General features: G+C 39.4%; 2 protein-coding genes across 6 annotated transcripts; both read left to right on the top strand.

The window, feature by feature from the left end:
- Nucleotides 1–5,460: 5,460 nt before the first annotated feature.
- Nucleotides 5,461–12,099, top strand: dub (duboraya). Of its 5 annotated transcripts, none has more exons than XM_086160375.1 (7): nucleotides 5,461–5,562; nucleotides 8,508–8,588; nucleotides 9,238–9,306; nucleotides 9,491–9,559; nucleotides 9,644–9,886; nucleotides 10,406–10,700; nucleotides 10,780–12,099. In XM_086160375.1, exons 1-7 carry the CDS (start codon nucleotides 5,557–5,559, stop codon nucleotides 11,034–11,036), a joined length of 1,020 nt encoding a protein of 339 aa, XP_086016501.1. In that variant the 5' UTR covers nucleotides 5,461–5,556; the 3' UTR covers nucleotides 11,037–12,099. The 5 variants fall into 5 exon arrangements, with proteins under 5 accessions (XP_086016501.1, XP_086016502.1, XP_086016500.1 ...); XM_086160376.1 differs by having other exon boundaries at nucleotides 5,495–5,562; nucleotides 8,511–8,588; XM_086160374.1 differs by lacking the exon at nucleotides 5,461–5,562 and adding an exon at nucleotides 5,595–5,645 and having other exon boundaries at nucleotides 8,511–8,588.
- Nucleotides 12,100–13,186: 1,087 nt separating this feature from the next.
- Nucleotides 13,187–25,463, top strand: guca1d (guanylate cyclase activator 1d). The gene is made up of 5 exons (XM_086160379.1): nucleotides 13,187–13,222; nucleotides 13,560–15,100; nucleotides 18,410–18,559; nucleotides 19,601–19,688; nucleotides 22,650–25,463. The coding sequence occupies exons 2-5, from the start codon at nucleotides 14,906–14,908 to the stop codon at nucleotides 22,772–22,774; spliced, it is 558 nt and encodes a 185-aa protein (XP_086016505.1). The 5' UTR covers nucleotides 13,187–13,222; nucleotides 13,560–14,905; the 3' UTR covers nucleotides 22,775–25,463.
- The last annotated feature ends 865 nt before the right edge of the window (nucleotides 25,464–26,328 follow it).

Below are 26,328 nucleotides of genomic sequence, written 5' to 3'. Positions count from 1 at the left end.
GGGAAGAAAGGAAAAAATAAAGTTCAATGAACCTGAGTCAAAACCATCTGCAGTGTCAGACAGTATAAAAGAGATATTTGGTACAAAAGTTAAAATATATGTATTAATGAATCAAATCACAGAAATTTGCATGTTGTATGAACGCCGCTCAAAGTGAAAACATTTGTGATGAACCAACTGTTCTCTGGCTCTTTTCCTGTTTTTTTTTTTTTTGTTCTCAACGCAGGTTATTGTGTTGCATAACACCGCTCTCAATCTGTCTTCTGTGTTTGGCTTGACCATGTAAGGTCCTTCCATGGCGCCGAAAGCATCGTGTCAGGTGGACGTGCACCTGGATGACCTGGATGGTAAAGATCATCCCAATTGCCATTAAAACACAATCGTGTTTACAGTGATCATTCAAAACGTCAATAGAAAAACGTATTTCCTCCACCTGCTCATCTGTTACTGGCTTCAGATGGCGCCAGAATCTCAGAATCTCCCGGCACTTTCATTGTATGACGGTGAAGAAACACAACAAAAAGCAGAAGCGATTTTTTTTTTTTTTTTTTTTTTTTTTTTTTTTTTTTTTTTCCACCCCAAGTCGCAAAACTTCCTGTCAAAGAGGGACATCCTGTGGAGCGACAGGTTCCTCTTTGAATCTTTCTCAACATCTCGAAAAACATCTGAACGCCCCCGGGCACAGATGGGGAAAAAATGAGAGAAACGCCTCGGTTAATTCATGTTAAACTGAGAAATTACGACACGTATTCTTTAACATCATAAATATGTTTACATTTAAGCACTTTAAACTGACTGTTTTTAAATTTATTTGGATTTCTTGGAAAGCTAAGAACGTTGATACTGTCCTGGAATAACAAGTCAGAGGTTGGTTCCAGGCCCACAGAACATTTCCTCACAAGCTTACAGTAAAAAAAGAGCTGGATGAATGCTTTAACTTTTTTTCAAACTCCTAATGTCACTGATAAGATTCTCTGAAATTGTCCTCTGACAGTCTGGAAAACTAAACCAGGAAATCTAGCGATGTTTTGCATCACGTGGCTTCTCATATCATAGACACTCTGACTCCAGCCCTGCATCCTGATGTGCTTATCCAAGAACAAACCAGCAGACTGTTCTCATGCAGCTTCCTTCTGGCTTGCCTTGGTCACAGATTAGCATTAGCAGCTAAGTTTTGACCTAATAATGGGCAAATTAAATTTATAGATAGCTTGACTTGGTCTTTTAATGCAGCGGTTCCCGACCAGGGACCAGTTTTATGCATGACAATGTTTCCGTGGACTGGCCAGGACACGGGGGTTCAAATATTAAAAACTTTTGTCAGTTCATGGTATTTAATCTGAATACAACAATTGCACAACAAGTGCGGCAATAAGGTGAAGGCAGAAACAGTTGTTTTTCAAATAAGATCCAGAAGGTCTTGTGAAAAAAGACTGTACTGTGTACCGGGAAAGATTCTCTTTGTGGGCCGGTACCAAATGATCCATGGAACGGTACCGGTCCAGGGACCCGGGGTAGGGGACTTCCTGTTTTAATGGACAGAGATATGCAATTTTGCATCGAGGGAGGGTCTTCTTTTCCTTTGGGCTTTTCCATTCAGGGGTCGCCACAGTGAATCAACCTTCTCCATCTAGCCCTTTTCTCTGTATCCTCCTCTCTCACACCAACTAACTTCATGTCCTCTCTCGCTACGTCCATAAATCCTAAATCTTTGGTCTTCCTCCAGACCTCCTGCCTGCCAGCTCCAATTCTAGCATCCGTCTACCAATATATTCACTATCCCTCCTCTATACATGATCCAACCATCTCAGTTTTCCTTGACCTTCTCTCCAAAACATCTAATATGTGCTGTTCCTCTGATAGACTCATCCCTGATCCTATCCATCCTTCATCGTGGAGACCAGCCGCTCTGCCTCCTGTCTTTTCGTCATTGTCACTGTGTCTTGTCCATACAGCATCGCTGGTCTCACCACTGTCTTGTACACCTTTCCTTTCATTCTGGCCGATAGTCCTCTATCACATAGTACCCCTGACAGTTTTCTCCACCCATTCCAACTTGCTTGAGCAGTTTTCTTTAATTCTTTTCCACACTCTCTGTTGCTCTGACCCTAAGTACTTGAAATCCTCCTACTTCTTGATCTACACTCCCAGTAGCCTCACCTTTCCATCCGGGTTCCTCTAATTCAAACACATATTATTTCATCTTGCTGCAACTAACATTCATTCCTCTCCTTTCCAGAGCATACCTCCACCTCAAGATTTTCCTCAACTTGTTCCCTGCTCTCACTACAGATCACAATGTTGCCTGCAAACATCATGGTCCATGGGGATTCCTGTCTAACCTCATCTGTCAGCCTATCCATCACCATTGCGAACAAGAAGGGTCTCAGAGCTGATCTCTGATGGAGTCCCACCTCCACCTTGAACTTCTCTGTTACCCCTACAGCACACCATACCACTGTCTCACAGCTAGCATACATGTCTAGCACCAGTCCAACATACTTCTCTGGCCCTCCAGACTTCCTCATACATTACCAGAGTTCCTCTCTCGGCTCCCTGTCATATGATTTTTCTAGGTCTACAAAAGCACAATGCACCTCCGTGTGACCTTCTCTGTACACTTGCATTAGCATTCTCAAAGCAAATTCCGCAACTGTAGTATTCTTTCTGGGCATGAAGCCATATTGCTGCTCAAAAATGCTGACTTCTGCTCTAGTTTCTACTACTGTATCTAGGCAGGGTGATATATAGATTAATGTCATAAGGGACATTCTTGTCGAAATATTTTTGTCTTGCCAACTGGACTTGAATTTATTCCCTTGAAGACATTTCATCCCTCAACTGAGAGGCTTCTTCAGTTCCAATGACCTGTGGGGAGTTTCCAAGGACAGGTGGTCCTCACTTAAGGACTGCGTTGTCATTAAGCAAGTTCGTAGTTAGTTCGTTTCGAGTTTGTTTCTACCGTACTACCATACAGTATCAGCCATCATATCAGCCATTTGTACCGTTCTTTTTTTTCCTTTACTGTATATATATGCATGAATATAGGCCAATTATAAGCACGGGTAAGTGCGTAGAATACGTACTCACTCACAACTCCACTACCAGCACATTCCGTGGGTATTTAATGTTAGCGCAAAGCCCGTCGGAACTCTGAGTCGTCATTAACCGAGTACATCGGTAAGTGAGGACCACCCGTATAACTGCCAGGGTTGTGGGCGGGTCTAGGTTGTGGTGGCTTCTTATCCAAATGAGTGTTGATAAGCAGAAACTAGGTCAAAGGGGGTTTTTATGCTGATGGGGTGTCATTGGGTGGGGATAAAGGTACAACTTTTGGGGATGACAAATATCCCTTCACCTAAAGGTGGAGTCAAACTTCTCAGAATGTGAAACAAAGCAGTGAAACCCGTTGGATCACATGGACTGAGGCTCAGGTGGAAGTTACCGGGGGCTGGTTCTGGGGGTGGATCTATCCGGGTTGTTTGGAGGGTGCGGACAAGCCTGGTCTGTGTGCGCATCTTGGTACTGATCCCAGTATGGTGTTCTGTTGGTAAAAGGTTGTGCCTGAGGGCCCCTGCTCTGTTCAGTGATGTTTTTTTCTGTTTTGACAAAGTCAAAGTCAACTGTACTGTCAACACTGCCATACATTCACACAGACATAGCACTGAAATGGCGTTTCTCTAAGACCCATTGTGCAAAAGTACAAAAAAATTAAAAATAAGGAGTCACAGAAAACAATAATGAGTTCTCTGGCCAGAAAATGTACATTGCTGTCTTTTGAAGATAGCGATAGCCATAATTCACCATGACCTGTATGACTAAGAACCTCCATAGACACATCTACATGTATCAGTAGTATTTTAAACCAGCTAACTGTCATTAAATAGATCGTGTATTATATTTGCTATGTACACTGGCACACACTGCAATTTCAGTGTGTAATACAATTTTAGCAATACATGTATTTAATTTATATATTTAGAGAGAGAGGGATGAAGATGTTGAGGTTCTATTCGGGAGAGATGACAAGGGATAGGATCAGGATTGAGTCCATCAGGGGGAAGGCGCATGTTAGATGCATCGGAGATAAGGTCAGAGGAGCCGGACGTCACGGTGACACAGAGGTTAGCGCTTCTGCCTCCCAGCATGAAGGATCCTGCTTTCCTGCTTTGAGTCCGACAGGGGCGTTTGCATGTTCTCCCCGTGTCTGCGTGGGTTTCTTCTGGTTTGTTCGGTTTCCTCCCGCAGTCCAAAAATGTGAAGCAGGAAAATTGGGAAGATCGCCCAGTCGTGCAAATGATAGGGAATGGTTGTCGGTCTATATATGTGGCCAGGTGATTGGTTGGTGACCAATTAGGGCAGGGGTGGGCAATTATTCTGGCTGGCAGGCCAGACTTCTTATCTAATTTTTATGTAAATTAAACTAAATGAAAATCCCAATTTAAATTTTTTGGCATTTTATTTCACCTTTAAAATAATGTATAATCATAGAAATGCACCAATATTATTTTGCATGTAATCATCCGTACAAAATTAGACAAAAAAAAAAAGAAGTTTCTAAATTCAAAATTAGTTGAAAAGTTGAAAACACAATAAGCTTCCTTTCTTAAATAACTCATTTCTTTTTTTCACGCATTGAAAACTGAAATGACTGAAAAGTACTTATTGACTTAAACAAACAATTAATTCACTTAATTAGAATGGGTAAATTAAACAAAATGAAAATCACAACTTAGATTTTTTGGCATTTTATTTCACCTTTAAAATAATGCATGATCATATAAATGCACCAATATTATTTTGCATGTAATCATCCGTACAAAATTAAACAAAAAAAAAAAAAGTTTCTAAATTCAAAATTAGTTGAAAAGTTGAAAACACAATAAGCTTCCTTTCTTAAATAACATATATGTTTAGCATCCCTGTGACCATGAGGAGGATGAGTGATAGACAATAGATGGATCAGAGAAGCGAGATTAAATATATATTGGTTGAAAGATACTGGGGTTGGAGGTCCCAGGCAGGAGGACCAAAGAAAAAGAAAAGATTTGTGGACGTTGTGAAAGAAAACATTAAATTTAATTGGCGTGAGAAAGGAAGATACAGAGAGGGTGGGTTGTTTCTCTTTGGCGACCCCTGAAGGAGAAGAAGAAGAAAACAATAGTACTGTCAATAAAAGTGCATTTCTTGCTGCCAATGTTTTTAGAACTTGTCAGATTTGGGGAACCTGCATGCAAAAGTGCAGCTGAGGGTGCTGGAGCATTAAACCAGAGTTTCCAAACAAATGTAATTTTTGCTGAAGAAAGGAAGAAAAAGATGCAAGCAGCAGATTGGGCGCCGTGATTGTGAGACCGAACATGAGCCTCCCTATCACTCTCGCTCTTTCTCTCTCTCTCTCTCTTCGGGGTCTTTGCGTCTATATTTAACCCTCAGGCCCGATCGAGCTCTGTCACACTCACTTGACACACGCCTCTTTGCATGTGTGTGTGTGTCAGTCACACTTAAAACAAACAGACGCACACTGACACAACCGCCCGCCGCCGGACGACAGAGAGGATGGAGGTAAAGCTGGGTTTACTCAGGAGCTGTCGGACTGATTTTGGCCTCCGATGCAGGATTTATGGCTCAAACTCGAGAATTTAAAGGTTGCGCGTCCTGCGATAGAGTTAAAAGTTGGCTGTCCGGTGGTGGTTGATGTTGCTGTTGTTGTATTGAGGCACAAACTTAGCTTCTTAACTTCTACTAACTTCTGAAACTTTTTCAGGAGTTTGTACGAAACACTATCTCTGGATTTTAGAACAAATTCTCTCTTTTTTTTAGTGTAATTTCTTGACAATTAAGGTTTTTTTTTGTATTGTGTTTTTCAATATTCTTATTTATTTATTTTCATTTGATTAGATTCATTTTAATGCATTTTTGAACATTATTTGCCCATTTAAAGACATTTCTAAAGAATTTGTATCAGTAATTGTACAAAATATCTATGTGCATATTTTAATTTTTTTTATTTCAATTAGATTTATTTTTATGAATGTTCGAACATTATCTGTTGATCTAAAGACATTTTTTGAGAATTAGTTTCAATAATTTGTACATATATTTTTGCATATTTTGGTGCAGAGCATACATTTTTTTATTCCAGCATTTCAGCAAGTTTGTTGCTGGTTTTTAAGTCAATAAGTATCAGTCATTTCAGTTTTCGATGCATGAAAAAAAGAAATTTGTTATTTAAGAAAGGAAGCTTATTGTGTTTTTACGTATCATCACTTTGTCATAGGCATGCCAGACCACACACACACACACACACACACACAACATACCCCACTACTAGCCAAATAATGCAGTCAGTGCCTTTGATACGCTGCTATTTTAGGATCTTTAAAACACACTGAGGACAAGATGGATTCACTGTCGACAGGCTTTTTCTTGTCTTCTTTAATTCACCATCTGAAAAATGACTCACACCAAGAGTCCACATTCACTGCTGAAAAAATGTTTCTAACTTAAAAAAAATGAATAAATATATATGCATATAGAGTTAGTGAACATTTGTATCAAATATTTGGTATTGATTTGTGTTTATTCCCCTGCGCATGTGATCCACGTGTGTCAGAATCGGAACATCCAGTGTGTTTAACAGGCTCAAATTAAGTTGTAGTTGCAGGAAAAATCTGATATTTGGCTGTCGCAAATCTGCAACATCTGCCTGGAGAAGGTTAACTCCTTTCATTTGTTCAAGTTGGTCCAACTTTAAACTCATTTCCAAAGAAATAGATGGAAGTAGAAATGTATATAAAATGGGAGGAGTCAGTGAAAGATTAGCTGATAGCATTAGCCACATCTGGTCTCGTCAAAGAGAAGCGAGTTTAAGAGGAATTTAACCAGAGAACTAATCAAAAGAAAAATAAGGAATAATTTCATAGCAAAATCAATAAATTATGTAAATGATAGATTATCATAGGTAAAGAATTCAAGATGAATAAAATAACACATTCACGTGTATCGTGGCGGTTATAGCCCTGCGTGCATGTGACTCAAGACGAACAGAAACTGTTTTTGTATTTAAAAAAACAGGAAAAAAAAGATGTCACACCCACACACACACACATGTGCGCACACACACTCAGATACAGGCACAGAGGAAGTGGTCTAACGGCTCCTTTTTTCAATTACTGACAACAAGCTGTACTGTCGACACACTTCGTGTTCGTGTTTTGCATGGTGTGTGTGTGTGTTTGTGTGTGTTGAATTTCATAGTGGGTGAGGAGGGCAGCATGTCATTTTGCCTTTAGCTGTGATATTCAGGGTGGTTGTTTTGAAGGTTGAAGTTTAGAGTGAAAACCAACGTGTGCGTCAGTGAGTCCAGAACTATAAGTGTGTGTGTGTTTGTGTGTGTGTGTGTGTGTGTGTGTGTGTGTGTGTGTCTCAGCGATGTGATTTGATTATCTGTTGAATGTCAGCAATGTGAGACCTTCAGCTGAAATGGACGTGGATCAACGGCACGTCAACAGCTGTGTGTGTGTCTGTGTGTTAGTGTGTGAGCGGGGTGTGTCTGTGATTGAGAGTGTGTGTTAGTGTGTGTCTGTCTTTGAAGATGTGTGCGTGGTGCGTGTTTCTGTGTGAGTGTGTGTGAGTGTGCACGTGTGAGTGAGTGCGCATGTGTGTGCGACATCCCTTAATAGACTTTTGCTGGCTATGTGTGTTTGGACTCGACTGTTTTGTTTATATATAAAAATAGAATACGCATAATATAAACATATAAAAAGATAAAAAATGAATAAAAATATTTAATAGACTTTTGCTGGCTGTGTGTGTCTGGATTGTAGTGTCTGGATCATATACCCACATATATGATTCGGTGAAAAATGTATATTGTGATGTAATGCTATCAATAACTGTCACCAACAAAATAAATTTACACATGTGTATATATATATATATATGTAGGTGTGTGTGTATATATAAATATACACACATAAGATAAATTTATATATATATGCACTCAGATAGATAGATAGATAGATAGATAGATAGATAGATAGATAGATAGATGTTTGCATATACTGTATTTTCGTATGTGTGTGTATATGATTATACAGTGTGTGTATATATAGATATATGTTTCCATGTGCTGTATTTTCGTGTGTGTGTGTGTATGATTATACAGTGTGTGTGTATAGATAGATAGATAGATTGACTGATAGATTTTTGAGCAGAGCACGTTTACAATCATATTTTGGTTAAAAGATCATTTGAATTAAACTCAATGTATTCAGATTGTAAATGTCATTAAAGTTGAAAGATTGACAATGTCAAGGTTTCTTGTTGGTTACCAGAAAAACAGAACAAAAATTTTGCTTTTTCCTTTTTACTATTTTCCTGGCAGCACTGGCCTCATATTCATCTTCATGCTTGTTTTAACAGATTTAATTGCACAATTTAAGGTTTAATTACAATTGAAGAGTGTTGTTCAAGAGTGCAGATCTAAATTTCGGTGCATTCCTCAGCAGGAGGCCCCGCCCCGGCGCTCTGTGGCCGAACTGGCTGGACGGTTTACAGGCGCACAAGATGTGGCAGCAGATGCACAGGCAGGTCTATGAAACAAAGCTAAAATCTCATGCCATATTGTGAATTTTTCTTTTGGAAAACTGGGTTTGATCTCTGTATTATTGAGTACAATTTTTTATTTTTTTATTTTTTTATTTTTTTAAATCTGACTTTATTTTGTCAATTATCATTTTATTCTTTTTTTATTGTATTGGCAGTTCAAACATCATCTGCTGATTTAAAGATAATTTCTTTAGACTTCATTCAGTAATTTTTACATAATTTCTTACATGTATTAGTACTGATCCTCCATTTTTCTTGCAGTTTTTTTTAAGCCATTAAGTAAATTCCTGGCATTTGAAAACTATTCACACGTCATACACAGATACTGAATTGAACTTCTCTAATGCAGTGGCATATTTTTAATATTCAAATATTATATTCATTTTTTTTTAAGTGTTTAAATGCAGCTGCATTGGCATTTGCGGAGAACAATCATTTTAATTATTGATTATTCACTCACAGAAAACCAAATTAATGTTTATTATCAAGACACAGTTATATTTTAATATACATCCATTTATAATCCTTGTCTTGATGTATTTATATTGGAAAAGCAACTCAGAACAGGATCTGTGTCCATAAATCAAGTAATTGCATCATGTAATGATGACAAAAATGTGTTTTCAGGAGAAGCCGGTCAGACGTCGACCTCCTCGCTCATTACAGCTGCCAAAGACGCAGGAGGACAATTCGGAGGTAGGACAGAGGGGCCCGGAATCAGGAAGTGGTCTGTTTTGGTTACGATGGAAAAACATTTTCACAAATTTCATCCACTGATTCAGACCAAAGTGAAACAAAGGGATGACAACGGTATGTGTGTGTGTGTGTGTGTGTGTGTGTGTGTGTGTGTGTGTGTGTGTGTGTGTGTGTGTGTGTGAAGCCTCCAGGTTTAATCTCTCCTCTGCATGCAAAAGCCAAGAGAAACTCTGCCATCATAGAGAAGCTTCAGGTGAGTACTGTCCTACTGACATCATCGCTCTGACATCACAGCTATGACATCACCACTGTGACATCATCACCGTGTTTCTCGCAGGCCAACCTCGCTCTGTCTCCTACGGCTCTCCTGCCCTCGCCCAAGAGCCCTGGCTTGAGGCTTCTCTCCCCCGCCTTCACACTGCCCTCCCCTGGTTCTACCACGGTTACCATGGTACCGACCCCATCCTCGACGACGCCGACCAGCCCGGCTGCCTCCCCACTTTCAGTGGAGGAGGGACCCGCGTCCTTTGAGACCCCAGCTACCGGTGCGGAGGGGTCCGTCCTGCAGAGCATCAACAAGGTTGTCAAACACAAAAAACACGCTGTCAATCAAACAGACAAACCCCTCAGCTGTCAATCACACGTAAACACACCCAGAAACACGAGAAAGAGTCCGTGAAGATCATTCAGGGTCACAATAGCCTCCGGAGAATACAAAGAGAGGTAACCGGGTTCCGTCTCTCTCAGGTTGCCATGACAACAATCATTTATCCTTTATTAATTACCTGTGGGGAAGTTCATTCTATGCAATTAACCCATCATGGATGCTGTCCACTGGTTAATCCATGATGGGTTAATTGTTAATAGTGTGTCGAAGTAACAACACTTTGACACACTAGGAGAAGCTAAGAACCGAAGCGCGAATTTTCGGTTCCAAAGACGATCGCTCTACATCCTGCCCCACGTTTCGAGTGCCGGGTTTTGTCGGCGGTTTGGGCAGCCGTGTCAGGCTATGAGATCTCCGCAACATCCTCCATTCAGCTAGTCAGGTGAAAGGTGAATCATCTATCTCACCCTGGTCCCATTGGTTTTCTCTCAGGGAAGAGCACGCGTCTCCATCAGGAGACGCCCCCCGTCCCGCCGCCACAGGAAGTCCAGCAGCGGCGAGGATGTGGGCGGGGCTAACAAGGGCGAGGACGCGGCACCGGGCGGTGCGGATGACGATGCGGGGCAGGGAGACATTTTTGACGTCGACACTCAAACCCAAGAGGACATGACGGACGGCCCGGAGAAACGGGAAGCAATGCAAACGGACGGGGACAAGGAGGAGGGGAAGATAGACGGGGAAGATCAGGAGACGCGAGAGGAGAAGGTCGAAGAGAGAGAAGAAGACAGTAAAGTGGTTGGAAATCTGTTCTCAGATTGGTTGACGCTGAATCGCTCTGACCTGCTGCTCCCTCTGTTTTTGCTCAGGACTCGACGTGTCGCAGCTGATGAGGAAACATCTGAACCCCGGCAGGCCTGAGCTTATCCAGGATTTATCTCCCCGTAAAGATCCGTCACTGGCTTCCTTTTTTTTTTTTTTTTTTTTTTTTTTTTTTAGTCAGAGATTGTTTTGTCACTGGAATGTTTTTATATTTCTACATCGAAGACGTTGGATGTTTTTTTCACAAGTCCGTCGAGGAGAACTTTCGGATGTTTCGGAAGCAGGACGCGTAACAAAGAGCTGAATCGGGTCGAGGAGTCAAAGATCCGATCAAACATCTGATTCGGAGTAACGCGAACATTAATTTAGAACTTTCCGCGAAAAAATATGTAGTTGATGAACCATCAGGATGCCTCTCTTGTCTGGATAACCTCCTCCCTTCTTGGTATCGTGCTGCTACTCCGCGCATTAGCTCAGTCTGTCTGTTGCCGTGGTGATGAATGATCCGATTGAATTTTTTGACATTTCTATGTTACGTGAAGCGGAGCATGAGATTTATCCGGAACACGAGATTTATTGCCGTTGCCTACGCGACCTTTGACCTTGAGTTTTCTTCTGAATGCAAGTTACAGTGTCAGATACCTCTTCTATTTTTTACATACATCAGGTCAAGGTGGAGCAGACTAAATGGTGGAAAAGTTTATTGCTTTGAGCCTTTTTTTTTTTTTACATACTATAAAACACCTTGGCATGACAGAAGGTGAGGATTGTCATTAAATCTCATCAGAAGAATAGACCGCTAGTTCAAGTTTGCCTGACTTGTTATGAAAAGGAGAATTATTTTGCCTGGAACTAGGTTGAAGGGGGTTGTTTTGTTGAAGTAGGAACAAAGGTACAACTTCTGGGGACTTACCTGGATTTAAATTTGAAACGGCGTAGCTCATCATCCTTGGGATCGATCCAAAGTTGTATGTCTACATGAATGAGACTGAATCGTCTCTTGTCTCGATATAACGTGTGAATGAAGAAGGGAATGGATGAAAGAGAGGTTTCAACACCAGGATATAATCTTATGTGTTACCCTGAGCTGCAGATGCACACTGAGACTGGAAACAGGACCATTTTGCGTTCAACAGAACATTTCAGAACGATCCTGCCAAGCTCTCTTTTGAATCTTTTTCTCATCCTCTGCATGTCCACCCCCCCCCCAAAAAAAAAAACACTTTGAAAAACACCAGAATTGTCCTTTTAAAGTTTAAAACGAATGATGCATCGATAAGAATCTCAGCGGCCTTCAATGGTTTTTAAACCGAAAAGAAAACTCTGTGCAAAAGCAAACCAAAAAAAGAATAAATATTCCTCGTGCATTTTCCCATTTTTTCTCTCGTGTGTTTCTCTACAGCCATGTTTTTAAGGTGGTCCGAGACAGATCAAGACCTTGAACTGTCACGCGACACTGAACCCCAAGTGGCTCCCATTGGCCTGGTTATCACCTTGCATGGCAGTTGTGTGTGTGTGTGTGTGTGTGTGTGTGTGTGTGTGTGTGTGTGTTTGAATGTCAAGTAAATGCAATCATGAGTTAAGTTTAAATCATTGATCTGCAACCAGTTGATCGGCATCACCGCCATCTTCAGATGGTCAAGACCTGTCAATCATCTGGTCATAATCTATACAACTCAATTGGAACTGGCCAATCAGAGGGTCGGTTATAGCGACTCTAACCAGATTACTAACCCCTGCAAGGCAGAAATTTCATACCAAATGACAATATCATCAAGGGGACGGGGCTTTTTCGAGGTGAGCGGCCACCAGGGGGCCACTCGAGGCGCTCAACGGTGACTTGGGAATATGTTTGGTGGATTGGTGGCGCTGTGTGACAGTTGGGTTTTTAAGAAACCGAAGGTCAGCGGTTCTGAGGATTTTCCTCACCGGGCTTCATGCCACACGACGGGCTGGCTCTTAATCTGATACCTGGAAAAAGGCCGCCGCCAGGAAGCCTGGCAGCTGCCCGACACATTTAAATCTGATTCTGGATTATCTGTTCAATCCAGGGAAATAAAACAAACGCTAACAACCCAGAAACCAGGGTTAGACCGCGACCAGGTGCCACGCCAGGGTCAGAGCAAACACGCAACTTGTTTCATTGTTTTCAATGAAACAATTAATTGATTAATTGATCTGAGGTCAGCTGAGGACCTCGAGGAAAATTCAAACGTACGCCGACAGACGCGGTGTGTGCATGTGAAGGAGAGAGAGCAGAAGGGAAAGTTCATGAACGCTAAGCTGTGATAAAAGAAATCAAGGATTAAGTTTAATTAACACATAATACATTTGATCACGCAAGGAGAAATCAAGTCTTGATCAAGGTGAGATCTTTTTATATTACTTTATTTTTGTACTTCAACATGAGCTGGTTTAAAGTTGTTTTTTTTTTTGTTTTACATCTTGCAGTGTCACACCCCGTGGAAAAAATACTCAATTGCATCTCTGGTGAGAAATGGTCGGTTTATAATCATGTGATCCATTATTAATATTTTAAAGCCAATTTTTGACTGATTTTCAAAAATTGTTTTGATTATGTATATGTCATTTTCTCTATTTTTTAAAATAATGTTTAATGTACTTTCTTTATATTTTAAACATATTTGGATATTATAATCAGGTCAATGCTTTTCAGATTTATCAATGATTTTCTTTTTTTCATTTTTTTTTTTCATTTTTTTTATCTGCAGGATCTTTATTCTTCTAATTTTGTTTTGGCTTTTACTGTTGAAGTCTGATGGATGGACCACTGATCTGATTAAGACTCTTCATCTTCATTTGTCAGGTTGCCATGGGGTATTTGAGGTCAACTCATCTTCCTTGGTGTCAGGCAGAACAACAGTGGGAACACCTTTTGGTATATACTGTAACTGGCCTCACATTCTATATAATAACAAATAATAACTAATCACTTAGCAAATAATGAACTAACAATATGATTATTGGTTTGCAAAGTAGTCAATGATTAAACTCTGAGATTTTGAATGATGATTTTATAGAAAAACTTTTATATCACAACTGGACGCTGTGAAAATATATATTTAGTGTATTCATTAAAAAAAAGTTCTTTATTCCTCCCAAATTGTATTTTTATGAATATTTCTACAAAAATGTAGTCAATGAAATAATAAAATAAAATAAAATATGTAGAGAAGAAGAGAAGCTTCGGTCAATTATCGAGATAGCAGACAAAAATAAAATAATTTAAAAATCAGCAAAAATAATATAATAAATATGACATATATAAAATATGATATAAAAAATATAAAAAATATAATATAAAATTTTAAAAAATAAAAAATATTATATATATATATATATATATACATATATATATATATTATATATATATATATAGAGAGAGAGAGAGAGAAAAATATAATATATATAAATATAAAATATATAATATAATAATATAATAAAATAGTAATAAATTTGTAAAGTAAACATTTGGATATTTCAATGATCAAATAAAACATGTTGATTGAAAATATCAAAAAGAGATGAAATATTGTACAAAAATTGATTTAAAAAAATAAAAGAGAACACCACCATAAGACACTGTTGGGGTGTCTCCCCAGGGAACCCCCGGCCCGAGCGTCCAGGTGAGTTATATAACACCCACTGCTCAGGTGAAGCAGGTAAAGCCTCTTGCCGCAGCAGTGAGATGCAGCGATACACGGCTTGATCTCATTAGCAGGTTATTTAGGGAACTTCCTTTATTCCTGTGGAGAACCTAAGAGGGTTAGAGGCGACCTGAGTTCTGCTTTTTGCTGCAGAGCCTCTGCCGCTGTTACCCGCCAGCCCCCCGATCTGATGCGCCTTCTCAACATCCTTCAGAATTTGATGTGATTCCTTTACCTGACGCTGAGGATTATAAAATTCTTTCCACTTTTTACATGCAATCCATGTTTTTCCAGAGAGGAATTTAATTTTTTGTTGTTGTTTCCCTTCTTTTGTCCCTCCAAGGGGTTGAAATAACGGTAGCTCACTTCATGGTCGAAATTCCGACCCCAAAAAGTTGACTCATCTTCAACCGGGAGACGGATTTCGGCCTCCGGTTTGTCCACAGAGCCTCGGCGGGGCGTCTGTCCTCATCGGACGCCGTCTGCTGGATCTTCTCTCGCAGCAATGGGGAATCACGGCTCCAACCTGGACGACATCCTGGCCGAGGACATGCACCACTGGTACAACAAGTTCATGCGCGAGTCTCCGTCGGGCCTGATCACGCTGTTCGAGCTGAAGGCCATCCTGGGCCTGAAGGGCATGAACGAGGATGCAAACAGCTATGTGGACCAGGTGTTCTTCACATTCGACATGGACGGGGTGAGGCACGCACATCGAAGGCAAATGGAATTTACCCGAAAGTGGAGGGTTGGCTGCTTTCATGGCTTGAATATGCAACGCGGGTAGAAATCAACGGTCGCAACCGTCTCATCGGGTGCTACATTGGCCAAGTAGATTCACTCCAATATAGTAACAACAGCAACAACAATAATAATAATAATAATAATAATAAAAATGACAGCTATCATCATTATCATATCTTTACTTATACAACAATTGTAAAATTACAAAAACAGCAAAACAACAGAATATATAGAATGCATAGATATTTACATGCATATATGCATATATATCGTCATCTTCTTCTAAAAGTATTGCTTGTCATTTTTTGACAAAAATATGATTTAATATGATTTACCTTGTCTTAATATGATTTACCTAAATCAACTCCTTATTTAGCACATGGCTCAGTTTTTTGGGTTTTTTGAAAAATATTAGTTATAATATTATTTTAAGAAGGCAGCGACAAACACACATACATATATACAAATTTATGTACATATACAATTTATCAACTTGTTCTTTTTTATGTACATATATCCATATGTATATATTAGATTATTTGAAATAGCACAGTAAAAAGGAAATTCTTTTTCTTGCATTTTAAACTAAAATGGATCGCCTCTCATCATTTCTTATGATTTGCTCTTATTCCGAAATACTCAGTCTAGATTGAGACTCATTCCTCAACGGAGGAAAACAAGATGTTGTATTCAGAAAAGTAAAAAGTCGACCACTGAATGGGGGAGAAAAAGGGGGAAAAGAGGAAGTAACTCAAAACCATCTCCGCCATTCAGTCTAACATAGACTAAATATAATATGGAATCAGACAAGTCTTTTACTTTTAATAGATTTAATGTCTATATTATCCTGGGATAACCCCCTCCAAAAAGGGATTTTGCTCTGCAGGCACTTCAGGTGAGGGGAGGTTATATAACCGGCTTCCTTTTTAAACAGATTTAAACTCAAGTGATCAGGTCCTCCTTAAACAATTTACAGGACAGAATATTCACAAGCATCATGGAAGAAGTTTGCAGGAAAGGGAAAAAAGGCCGAAACATCCGCAAGATTAATCTATCAGTTAAATAGATATCTGTTTAAAAAAATATAAACTTCAGATGCGATTCTTGAATGCAGCAGTTTGATGATGTCTTTGTACACTAATGGCGATGCTATTTAATAGCAACCGGACCATGCAGACATCATCGTGAGGTCTTTTTGGACCCGGAGGTCAGCAGAGGTCAAGGTCCTGGGATGTGGGGGGTCAGATGGAGGCGGCAGTCCTTCAGCTCATTGTCTAATGTGCTTACGTTGTAAGCATGGTGATGTGGAGCTAATGACCCATAGCCACTTTGCGGGCAGTAAGCAGATTCAGTCTGGGCCGCCTAAAAGTCCAAAAGTCATCGAGCAGGGCGGCCGCTCGGGCTTGTAATCACTCAGGGATTTCGATATCGCTGAAAATTTGACTCGCTGAATAACGGTGGCGACTCTCCAACGCCAGAATGAGGTGGATCTCGGCGGTCTGACTGACGTTCGGGATCCCCCGAGGCTTCAAACAATCTGACCGTTGCTTTTTTGTGTTCTCATTTTCATCGGGTTTATATTTTAAACTTTAAAATATTAAAACCTAATGTACGGTGCCGTAGTGATAACCTGATATGAGCCAATTACGATGGAAACTAATCGTCTGACAGCGACATTTCGTGCGTTATCAGCAGTGCCTCATGGTCAACTAGTCAAAAAGGTGAAAACGACATTTTGGATTATTGGATTGGGATTAAGCGATGCCGTTGGGGGCAAGATGGGGTTTAGAGGAGGATCAGATGGAGGAGATACCTTTAAATGTTGGGAAAATTAGGTTGCTGCTCCGCAGTTTTAAATGTACAATAATGCTATATGCTCTTTTGGACTGATGAAGTTGTGTATGTTGTGGTTGCTCAATTGTTTACTTGTAACAGCCTTTTTAACCTATAGCCCTTAAACCCCATAATACATAATTTAATTTCTGATTATTTTCCCCTTTTGTTTTTAGCCAATGAAGAAGTTTCATGCGCTAGCAGGCTCAAAGAAAACATAGCAAAATTAGCTGCTAAACACCAGCAAGCTAGCAGAACTTTCATTCGTAGTTAGCACTTTAGCATATGGTGTGTAACACAAGCTACTTGTCGGTACCAGGGGCTAAAATACACATTTCAAGATTAACCTCATCTTGAACATGACCTTTTAACACTTTTGACAAGATTCTCATCATTATTTAAAAATTAGTTAAGTCAAGTTTTAGTTTTATGGTGTCACAACACGGTTGCAGATACTTCCTCAACGTGAGCAAAAGCACTGAAACTGCCTTTTACTGCTGCACAAAACCTTGGACGGATCGCAGCTCAAAGTGGGCGGCCGTCTTTCTCGAACAATAGAGTGAAGAATAATGGTGACAGCTACCAAGAAATATTAGGGAAAAGTATTTATTTTAGTAGATTCTGGATGGTTTGAGATGAATTGAGACACTAGACCTTTTGGTGTGTTATATTACTCTTTTTTTTTTCTTGTAAACTTGGTACTTCAAAAATTATGGATGAATTCAGAGGCTGCCAGCAACTGCACCTCACCTTCATTCCGGCAATTTTATTTTCTTTATTTTCTGCTTCTGCAAATGATTGAGATCAGACTAAGCAGTAATGCACACTTTTGCTTTTTAAATACATTTCAATGGTTTTGAATAATTCTATGTGCAATTGTAGACTATATCCATGACAGAATTTCCCATTTTTGGTTTTGTGTGTGTATTTAAAGATGATTTACAAATTTCTTTAATGATATTTTGGCCATTGAAATCAAAATAACACAGGGACAAACTTTTAGTTTGTCAGTAGAGGCCCAAAGAGAAGATGTCAATATATATTTTTTAGTAAAATGTAATTTAAAAATATACACTATTCTGACACAATTCCAAGCCAACAGAATCTGTTTGTGTGTTAAAACTGTAATAATACTAACTTCTTATTACTTCGCAAGTGAAGGCATACATGGAAATAGTAAACATACATATGTACATATATTTTTTATGTTTAAAAAAAAAAGGAAAACATTTAAAAAAAATTAAAATAAAAAAAATTAATTTGGATTGACAAAAATAGATTAGTATTTAGTTCCAAAGTCTGCATGTGAATCTGCTCACCCATATGATCTGCTCACCCAAATGATCCATGACAAACGTAGTAAATACATGTATGTATGTTTGTGTGTGTGTGTGTGTGTGTGTGTGTGTGTGTGTGTATGTGTGTGTTACAGGACGGTTATATCGATTTTGTGGAATACATCGCCGGCATCAGTCTGATGCTGAAAGGAGAAATCAACCAAAAGTTGAAGTGGTACTTCAAACTCTTCGACCAGGACGGCAACGGGAAGATCGATAAGGAGGAGCTGGAGACCATTTTCTCGGTAATCAACTGTTTCTATGAAACATTAACGATGAAAGTGGATTGATGCTCAGACTTGACTCTGTACTTTTTAAAAGACGGTTGGCTCGTTGTCATGAATACCATTACTTATCAACAGGCTTGCCATTCAAGGACCGGCGAGGCCCAATTTAAAATATACTTAGTCATAAATTCGATATAACCAGCTCTTAATGTTATTATCCATCTGAATTAGCATTTGCTGTATGCTTATATTATTATAACCCTAAATCATATTTAGACATCGAATCATCACTGTGACATAAGGTGAAGGATATCACTCATCCATCCCAATTTGTGTAAATTCTAAATTAAGGTGCTTTTTTTTAACATAATAAAACTAGCTTTCAGTGATTTTCCACCTTTTCTGTGTCATATTGAGTTCTTGTGAAATTTCATTGTCATTTTATTATGAGAAGTCATTATTTTGAGAATTTTTGCTTCTACATTGTATTCCATATTGAAAATGATTTATTTAATCAGTCAAAACCCCTGATTGTTATTTTGACTGAATATATCAGTGAGATCGTGTTGGATGAATGGGAACGGACTGTTCCGCCGGGTCCCGTCGCGTTGATCTGCCGTCAGAGACGCTGTTCGACTAACAAACGTCAACCCAGCGTTACCGGCTGATCAGCTCAGGATTAGGCTGAAATTAGACAAGTGTTAATCTGCTGAGCGAGCTGGAGCCGTTGGGCCGCATGAACTCGACCCGGTTTGCGGGGACAACGGCGAGGCCAGAGAAGTCGCCGAATAAATGTCAATATATAAATGTCAAACAAGTGAAATAGTGCTTGTGTGATTGACTTCAGCTGACTTGAACTACTCGGCGTTCAGAAAGAGGAGAGAGCGGAGCAGAAACATTATATGATATTATTTCCGATGGCTGCATGTCTAGATCATGAGTTGATTTTTAAAAATGATGACGCAAGACATGCATTTCTTCTGATTTAACCCCTGATCCCTGTGTATGTGTGTGTGTGTGTGTGTGTGTGTGTGTGTGTGTGTGTGTGTCTCCGACCAGGCCATCCAGGACATCACACGAAACAGAGAGATCGACCCTGAGGAGATTGTCACCCTCATCTTCGAGAGGATCGATGTGAGGGGAGAAGGTAAAGGCATCGATTAAATCTGCCGATTTAATCGCGTTGTTATCCAAACGATTTATCTGTTCTTTCTAAAACCTGATCGTGATCTCACGGGGAGTTTTCTCACCCCCCTCGTCTAATTTGAATTAAAACCCAGAGCGACCGTTTCGGGTAAACAGAAAAAACCCCAGGCTCGCTCGGGCCTGCAACCAGACGGTAACCACCGCTTCCTGGAATGTTAAAAATCATAATCGCGCCATGACTTTATGTTAATCGAAGCTTTTTCACAAGGCAAACTATTACAAACAGGAAGTCAGAAATCAAATCCGCCTTTGGTTAGGGTTTGCTTGGGTTTGTAGCGAGCGATTTGGACAAAGTGTGAGAGCGCTGGGTCTAAAAATGGCGAGATCGGGCCCGGCGGTCAAACTGACAGGATAATCCTTTAACAAGGTCAGTTTTGATTGGATGGACACCGAGAAGAAGCTGCGGACGACCTGATTCCCCGGTGAGTTTGACCCGGTTCCTCGGGGCTTAGGGGCAAATGTTGTCACCTTGATTTTTAGGACCAAGCGTGTAAAGCTCTCTAACACGCAGTCCTAAGGAGGACCGTAACACAAACATAAAGAGGCCGTAATATCATTTTCATCTTTTTACAAGGCGATCAGAGCAGGTGGATCAGTGCAGCTATTAACCTGCTTAGCTCTTCCTCTGCTGCTCAGGCTCAGTGCCAGATGCCTAAGAAGGTGCAGAGGGTTTGTGCGTCCTTGCAGGTGTTGAAAAGAATTAAAAACTCACACAAACACAACACCAGGGAGTAACTCTACAAGTAACAATCGCACATGGATGCTGAATGAATGCTGCGCACAGGAGACGCAGAGACCGATGTTGCGGTTGCTGAGCCAATCAGAGCCCAAGATACAGAACGCCATGATCTGGTTGGACGCCACTGGAAAATGCTTATTTTAGCATAAAAAGAATTGAAATATTAAATCTATAAAAGTACATTTATACCACAATAACCCGTGGTATGGTGAAAAATCTACAAAATGGAATTAGAAAGAAATGTTAGTCCACGTTTAAGTGAAGCTGCAGAAGGTGAACCGAGATATGGCGAGGGACGACCATACTTCTTTTCCTTTCGTCTTTTTCCTTCAGGGGTCACCACAGCAGATCAACTTTCTCCATCTAACCCTATTCTCCGTGTCCTCTCTCACACCAACTACCTTCATATCCTCTTTCACTACGTCCATAAATCATGTCTTCCTCTAGACCCCCAGCCAGGCAGCTCCAATTCCAGCATCCATCTACCAATATATTCACTATTCCTCCTCTGTACATGACCCAACTATACCAGTCTGGCTTCTCTGACCTTCTCTCCAAAACATCTAACATGTGCCGTTCCTCTGATAGACTCATTCCTGATCCTATCCATCCTGGTCACTCCCAAAGAGAACCTCAGGATCTTCATCTCTGTGATCTCTAGCTCTGCCTTCTGTCTTTTGGTCACTTTTTAACTCCTCTTCCTTCAGCTGCAGGGAATCTCAAAATCTCTGTACTTAAGACCTTAAAACACTTAATAGCTTTGACTTTGATAGTTTTATTTGTATTTCTTATTCTCCCCCCCACCCCTTTTTTTTTTTTTACTATTTATACAATGTCCTCCTTTTATTTATTATTCTTATGTTTCACTTGAAACTTTGGCACAACAATTTCCTTCGGGATGTGTAAAGTTGTTCGTATTCTTATTCTTATTGTGACTTTTTCTAGTCCATACAGCACCAGTGTCTTGAACGCCTTTCGTTTCATTCTGGCTGATAGTCTTCTATCCCATAATACCCCTGACACTTTTCTCCACCCATTCCAACCTGCTTGAACCCATCTCTTCACCTCTTTTCCACACTCTCCGTTGCTCTGGACTGTTGACCCCAAGTACCTGAAATCCTCCAGCTTCTTGATCTCCACTCCCTGTAGCCTCACTGCCTCATCCAGGTTCCTCTCATTCACACACATCTTGCTGCGAGTTACCTTCAATCCCCTCCTTTCCAGAGCATACCTCCACCTCTTAAGAATTTCCTCAACCTGTTCCCTGCTCTCACTACAGATCACAATGTCATCTGCAAACTACCGTACAATCGTTTTTAATGTTGTACGGTATTACGGCTGTCTATTGAGGTGACACCACGACACTGGTGGGAAGAAACCTTGGACAGATCCCAGAAAAAATGATTTTCTATGTGGGCGTTCTTCTGCCCCGACAGCTGGGATAGAAAGAGAGAGAGTATGAGCGAGAAGGACAGAGAGATAGAGAGACGATAGAGACAGAGGAGGTACAGACATGAATGATCCTTTACTAATAACAGTAGCGCTAACAGTTACATGCTAATACCTGAAATGATACAATAATAGCTTTAATATTCATTTTATAGATTACAGTGGTGGACGCCTGGGGAACCATGAGGTTACTATCATGCACATATAACTTATCTATTTATTTTTATCTTTATAAATGCGTGTACGTGCTCCAAGCCGGGAGCGCGAATTGCAAAATTTCACTGTGCCTGCACAATGACGATTGAGAATCTTGATTCTTGATTTTGATGAACGAACGTGAGTGCATACAGGGTAGGAGGGGAAATATTTCAAGTTAGTAACGTAAAGCTCTTCATGTTAGAGAGTTTGGCTACTTCATTATCATCATCAGGGTTCATAGAGTTGAGTTGGGCTCTTCTGATAAGGAACTTTTCCCCACGCCGCCGCCATTCAAGTGCTTGCTCACGGGGGAAAGCTGGGTTTCTGTGGATCATTTAGAGACATAAAGAGCATGGTCCAGACCTGCACTACACAGAAAATGTAATTTGACACCAGATAAATAGAATCTGACTCAACTTGAGAAGGAACTTCATGAATAAGAGCAAATCAAATGAAATTATTTGACTGACGACTGTGTTAGATACGGTCTCGAGTAAGTCTCTCTTCCTCTGGCAGGTGAGATGACCCTGGAGGAGTTCATCGAGGGAGCCAAAGACCACGAAGACATCATGGACATGCTTAAAACCCTGATGGATCTGACGCCAGTGTTGGTCCTGATCGTGGAGGGCCGGGCAGGATGAGACAATAAACACTGACTAAAAAAAAAAAACAGACAGAATATAGGAACCAGGTGAGATCCAAAACATGGACCTGTTCCACCCCAGAGGGATGGCAGCACCGGTTGGACGCCGTCCCGCCTCTCCCCCCCCCCAGGCGAGGAGCTTCTCGCTGACACAGGAAGACTGTGACGATCCCACAAACGTTTGTCCAGAAGTGAATCCACGGCGGTTAAAGTGAGTCCACGGGCGTTACTCAATGGCGCTGATTTGCACCATCAGATGATCAGCAAAGAGCCAGGTGTTACCAACAACCAGTTATGAATTATTATTATGAATATAATTTGCACAGAAATGTCAAAATGCAGACGCGCCAGTGAAATCCTTTGTTTACGTCATATCGTCAGCGACCAATCAGTTCTCTCTAGTTCTTGGAGCAAAACGCAATGCAAACAGTGATCATTTTTTCTGAAAACTCTTTTAATGACCTCAAACAAGAACATGAACAATTTCAGCAATTTCCTTCGGGATTAATAAAGTTGTTCTTATTATTCTTATGAACGGAGCACGATTATGCGAAACAGTCCGATGAGCCTTTGCTGAAGTGTCATCAATCTAAGCGCCTTGCTGCCGTGCGTGTTTTTATTTTTCGTAATTTAATTTGACAAAAAAGATGCGGTAGAAAGAAAATGGAAAAAAAAGGAAAAGTTTCCTGACTGATTGGGAATGGTGCTGCGATGATCAATATATAAATTAGAATTAGAAATAATTCTAGAAATTATCAACAGCTCATGTCAAACCAGTTGGTTGACAATGACAAAGATGTTATGAAGTGAAAACGTGTGTTTGAAAAAGTTATTTGATCTCGACAGACAAGAGCTGATCGACCTCCAAGAACAAAAAAATGTTGAGGAAATTTGAGGAGTTGAGGAAATGAAACTAATTGCTCCTTTCAGCTCGTTCATGACTCTGTGTTTGTGACGTTTTTCCTGTTATGGAAAGGCCACAGTATGATTTCGGGTCAGAACATCAGACAGATCAGCTGCAGGGCCGAGAGATGGATGTAAAGTGAGGGTCGTGAAAATGCTGGTTTTAATCGCAGATCTGAAACTTGTCATTCTTTGAGACTTTGAACGCTCCACCTGCTTCCTCTCACTCGCTCTGGAAGCGAAACCTGAACAAAACAGGCCAACTGGGGCCGAACAGGCGAACCTAATGTGTCAGTGCTCACCTTTAAAATAGCTTAAGAAGTTATTTTGCTCTTTTAAACAAATAGGGTACGCGAAACACAGCTCTTCTTCTTCACTCCAATTTTTTTTTTCTTCCATTTCAACATTGAACTGATCACACTCATTACATTTTTGTTGAAACAAACCCAAACTTCAAGTGACATGGTACATTTTCCTCCAAGGTGTTTGTGTCACATTGATGTCATGTAGAAAAACTATTCAAATGTCCAATTTCCCATGATTTATATCGATTGGAAATTCAGTCACAAAAATATTGAACTGATTTTAACAGTACTGAAATAGCAATAGTTTCCAGCTCATTAATTTTCTGAAAATTAAAAAGAGCTTTTTAGCTCAGGACTAAAACACAATTTCACTTGGGATAATCTGCATAAATACAGAAAATACCATTAGCCTTTGCCTTTCAGATTCTTGAGCTTGCACTACCTGAGCTGACCCGATTATGTTATCATGTCAACTTTCTGAAAAATTATGTTTGATCATCGAGAGGATGAAGGCACTTATTTTTTTACTCTAGTTTGAAAACAGTAATTTTAGTTTTATTATGAAAATGTTTCAGGTTATGAACCGCGGGATGTGTAAGAGAGCAAGTTGCAGTGCTGTTGTGGTCTGTGAAAAATGACTGACAAAAAAGAAAAAAAAGAAAGCTCAATGTCACATGACCAACAAAATATTGCATCGCGGGTCCATCCATAGAGCAAGATATGGCCGCTGCGAACATCCCCTTTACTTGAATGGATTGAAGTGATTTCATCTGACGGCATTCAAAATGTTACCAAGCCCATAGAATTTAAGCAAGAAGTCAGTAGAATATATTCAACTCAATAGAAAAGCCAATGTGGTGAAAAAAATTGGACCTTATGAGCCTCCGGACTGATATGCTGACAGCTTAGCCTCGGTTATGTTCTGTCACATGATGGGTTTGTTGAGAAAACTAAATGCATATAGCAGTAATGCTTTTTTTTTTTTCTGAACATTTGTTTAATTTGTCCGGTTAGTTAGCTTGCAACATCTCAGCAGGTGAAGTGTCTGGGTTGAGGTCAGACGAAAAATCTGGGAAATAATATTCTACAATAATTATTTTATATATACACACACATATATGTATACATATACACACACATATTATATAAAACCTATTTTAAAGGTATGGGTTTATATATATATATATATATATATATATATAATATACATTTATATAATATACACACATACTGTATATACATATTGCCACATTGACTTAACATGGTATGGTTTTATATATATATACACACACACAACACCTTTATATATACCTTTTTACTACATACGATGATGTGGAATTATGGGGAGAGAGGATTTTGACGAGACGGTCAGAGACGATGGACTGCTGACTCAAGCTAGCACCGAGGCTCCTGGCGCCAAGGCTATATGTTCTTGAGCAATAGACTTTTGACAGTTAAAACGAATGTTTTAAATGTTGCCTTATCAATAAAGTTTTTTGAAAAAAAAAAAAAAAACGTATTCATGAAGACGCCATCCAGTCATTATGCAAGTGCTTGTTAAGATGTCAGTCAACTTTGTTATTGATACTGCCATGTTTCACACATCTCGAGGATTGTAGCAACTGCGGTGCATTGTGTGTGCATTTACATATATACACATACACACACACACACACACACACACACAGATATATATATATATATGTATGTGTATGTATATATATACATATACATATATGTATGTACATATATATATACACACACACGTATATATATACATGTACATATACATATACATGTATATACATATGTATATATATACACACATATATACATATATACAAATATGTACATATATACACACACGCATATATATACATGTGTGTATGTATACATATTTATACATACATGTATATATATACACACGTGTGTGTATGTATGTATGTATATATACATATATGTGTGTATATATATATATATGTATGTAGAATGTACATATGTAAGTGCGTGAATATGTATATACATGTATGTATGTATATATACATACACACATGTATATATATGTGTGTAGGCATATATATATATATACATTGTATATATATATATATATACACAAGTGTATGTATATATATATACGTTTATTTATATATACACACATATATATACACACACATATATACATATATATACAAATATATACATATACACACACGCATATATATATATATATACATAATGTATATATATACACAGATGTATGTATGTGTATATATACATACATGTGTATATATATACACATTATATATATGTTTGTGTATATATGTATGTATGTATATATACATAC

The sequence above is a fragment of the Fistularia commersonii genome, chromosome 15, assembly GCF_037954325.1.
Source record: "Fistularia commersonii isolate RoL2024-O1a breed Wild chromosome 15, RoL_Fcom_v1.0, whole genome shotgun sequence".
Taxonomy (NCBI): domain Eukaryota; kingdom Metazoa; phylum Chordata; class Actinopteri; order Syngnathiformes; family Fistulariidae; genus Fistularia; species Fistularia commersonii.
This window is presented reverse-complemented; position numbering and strand designations above follow the sequence as displayed.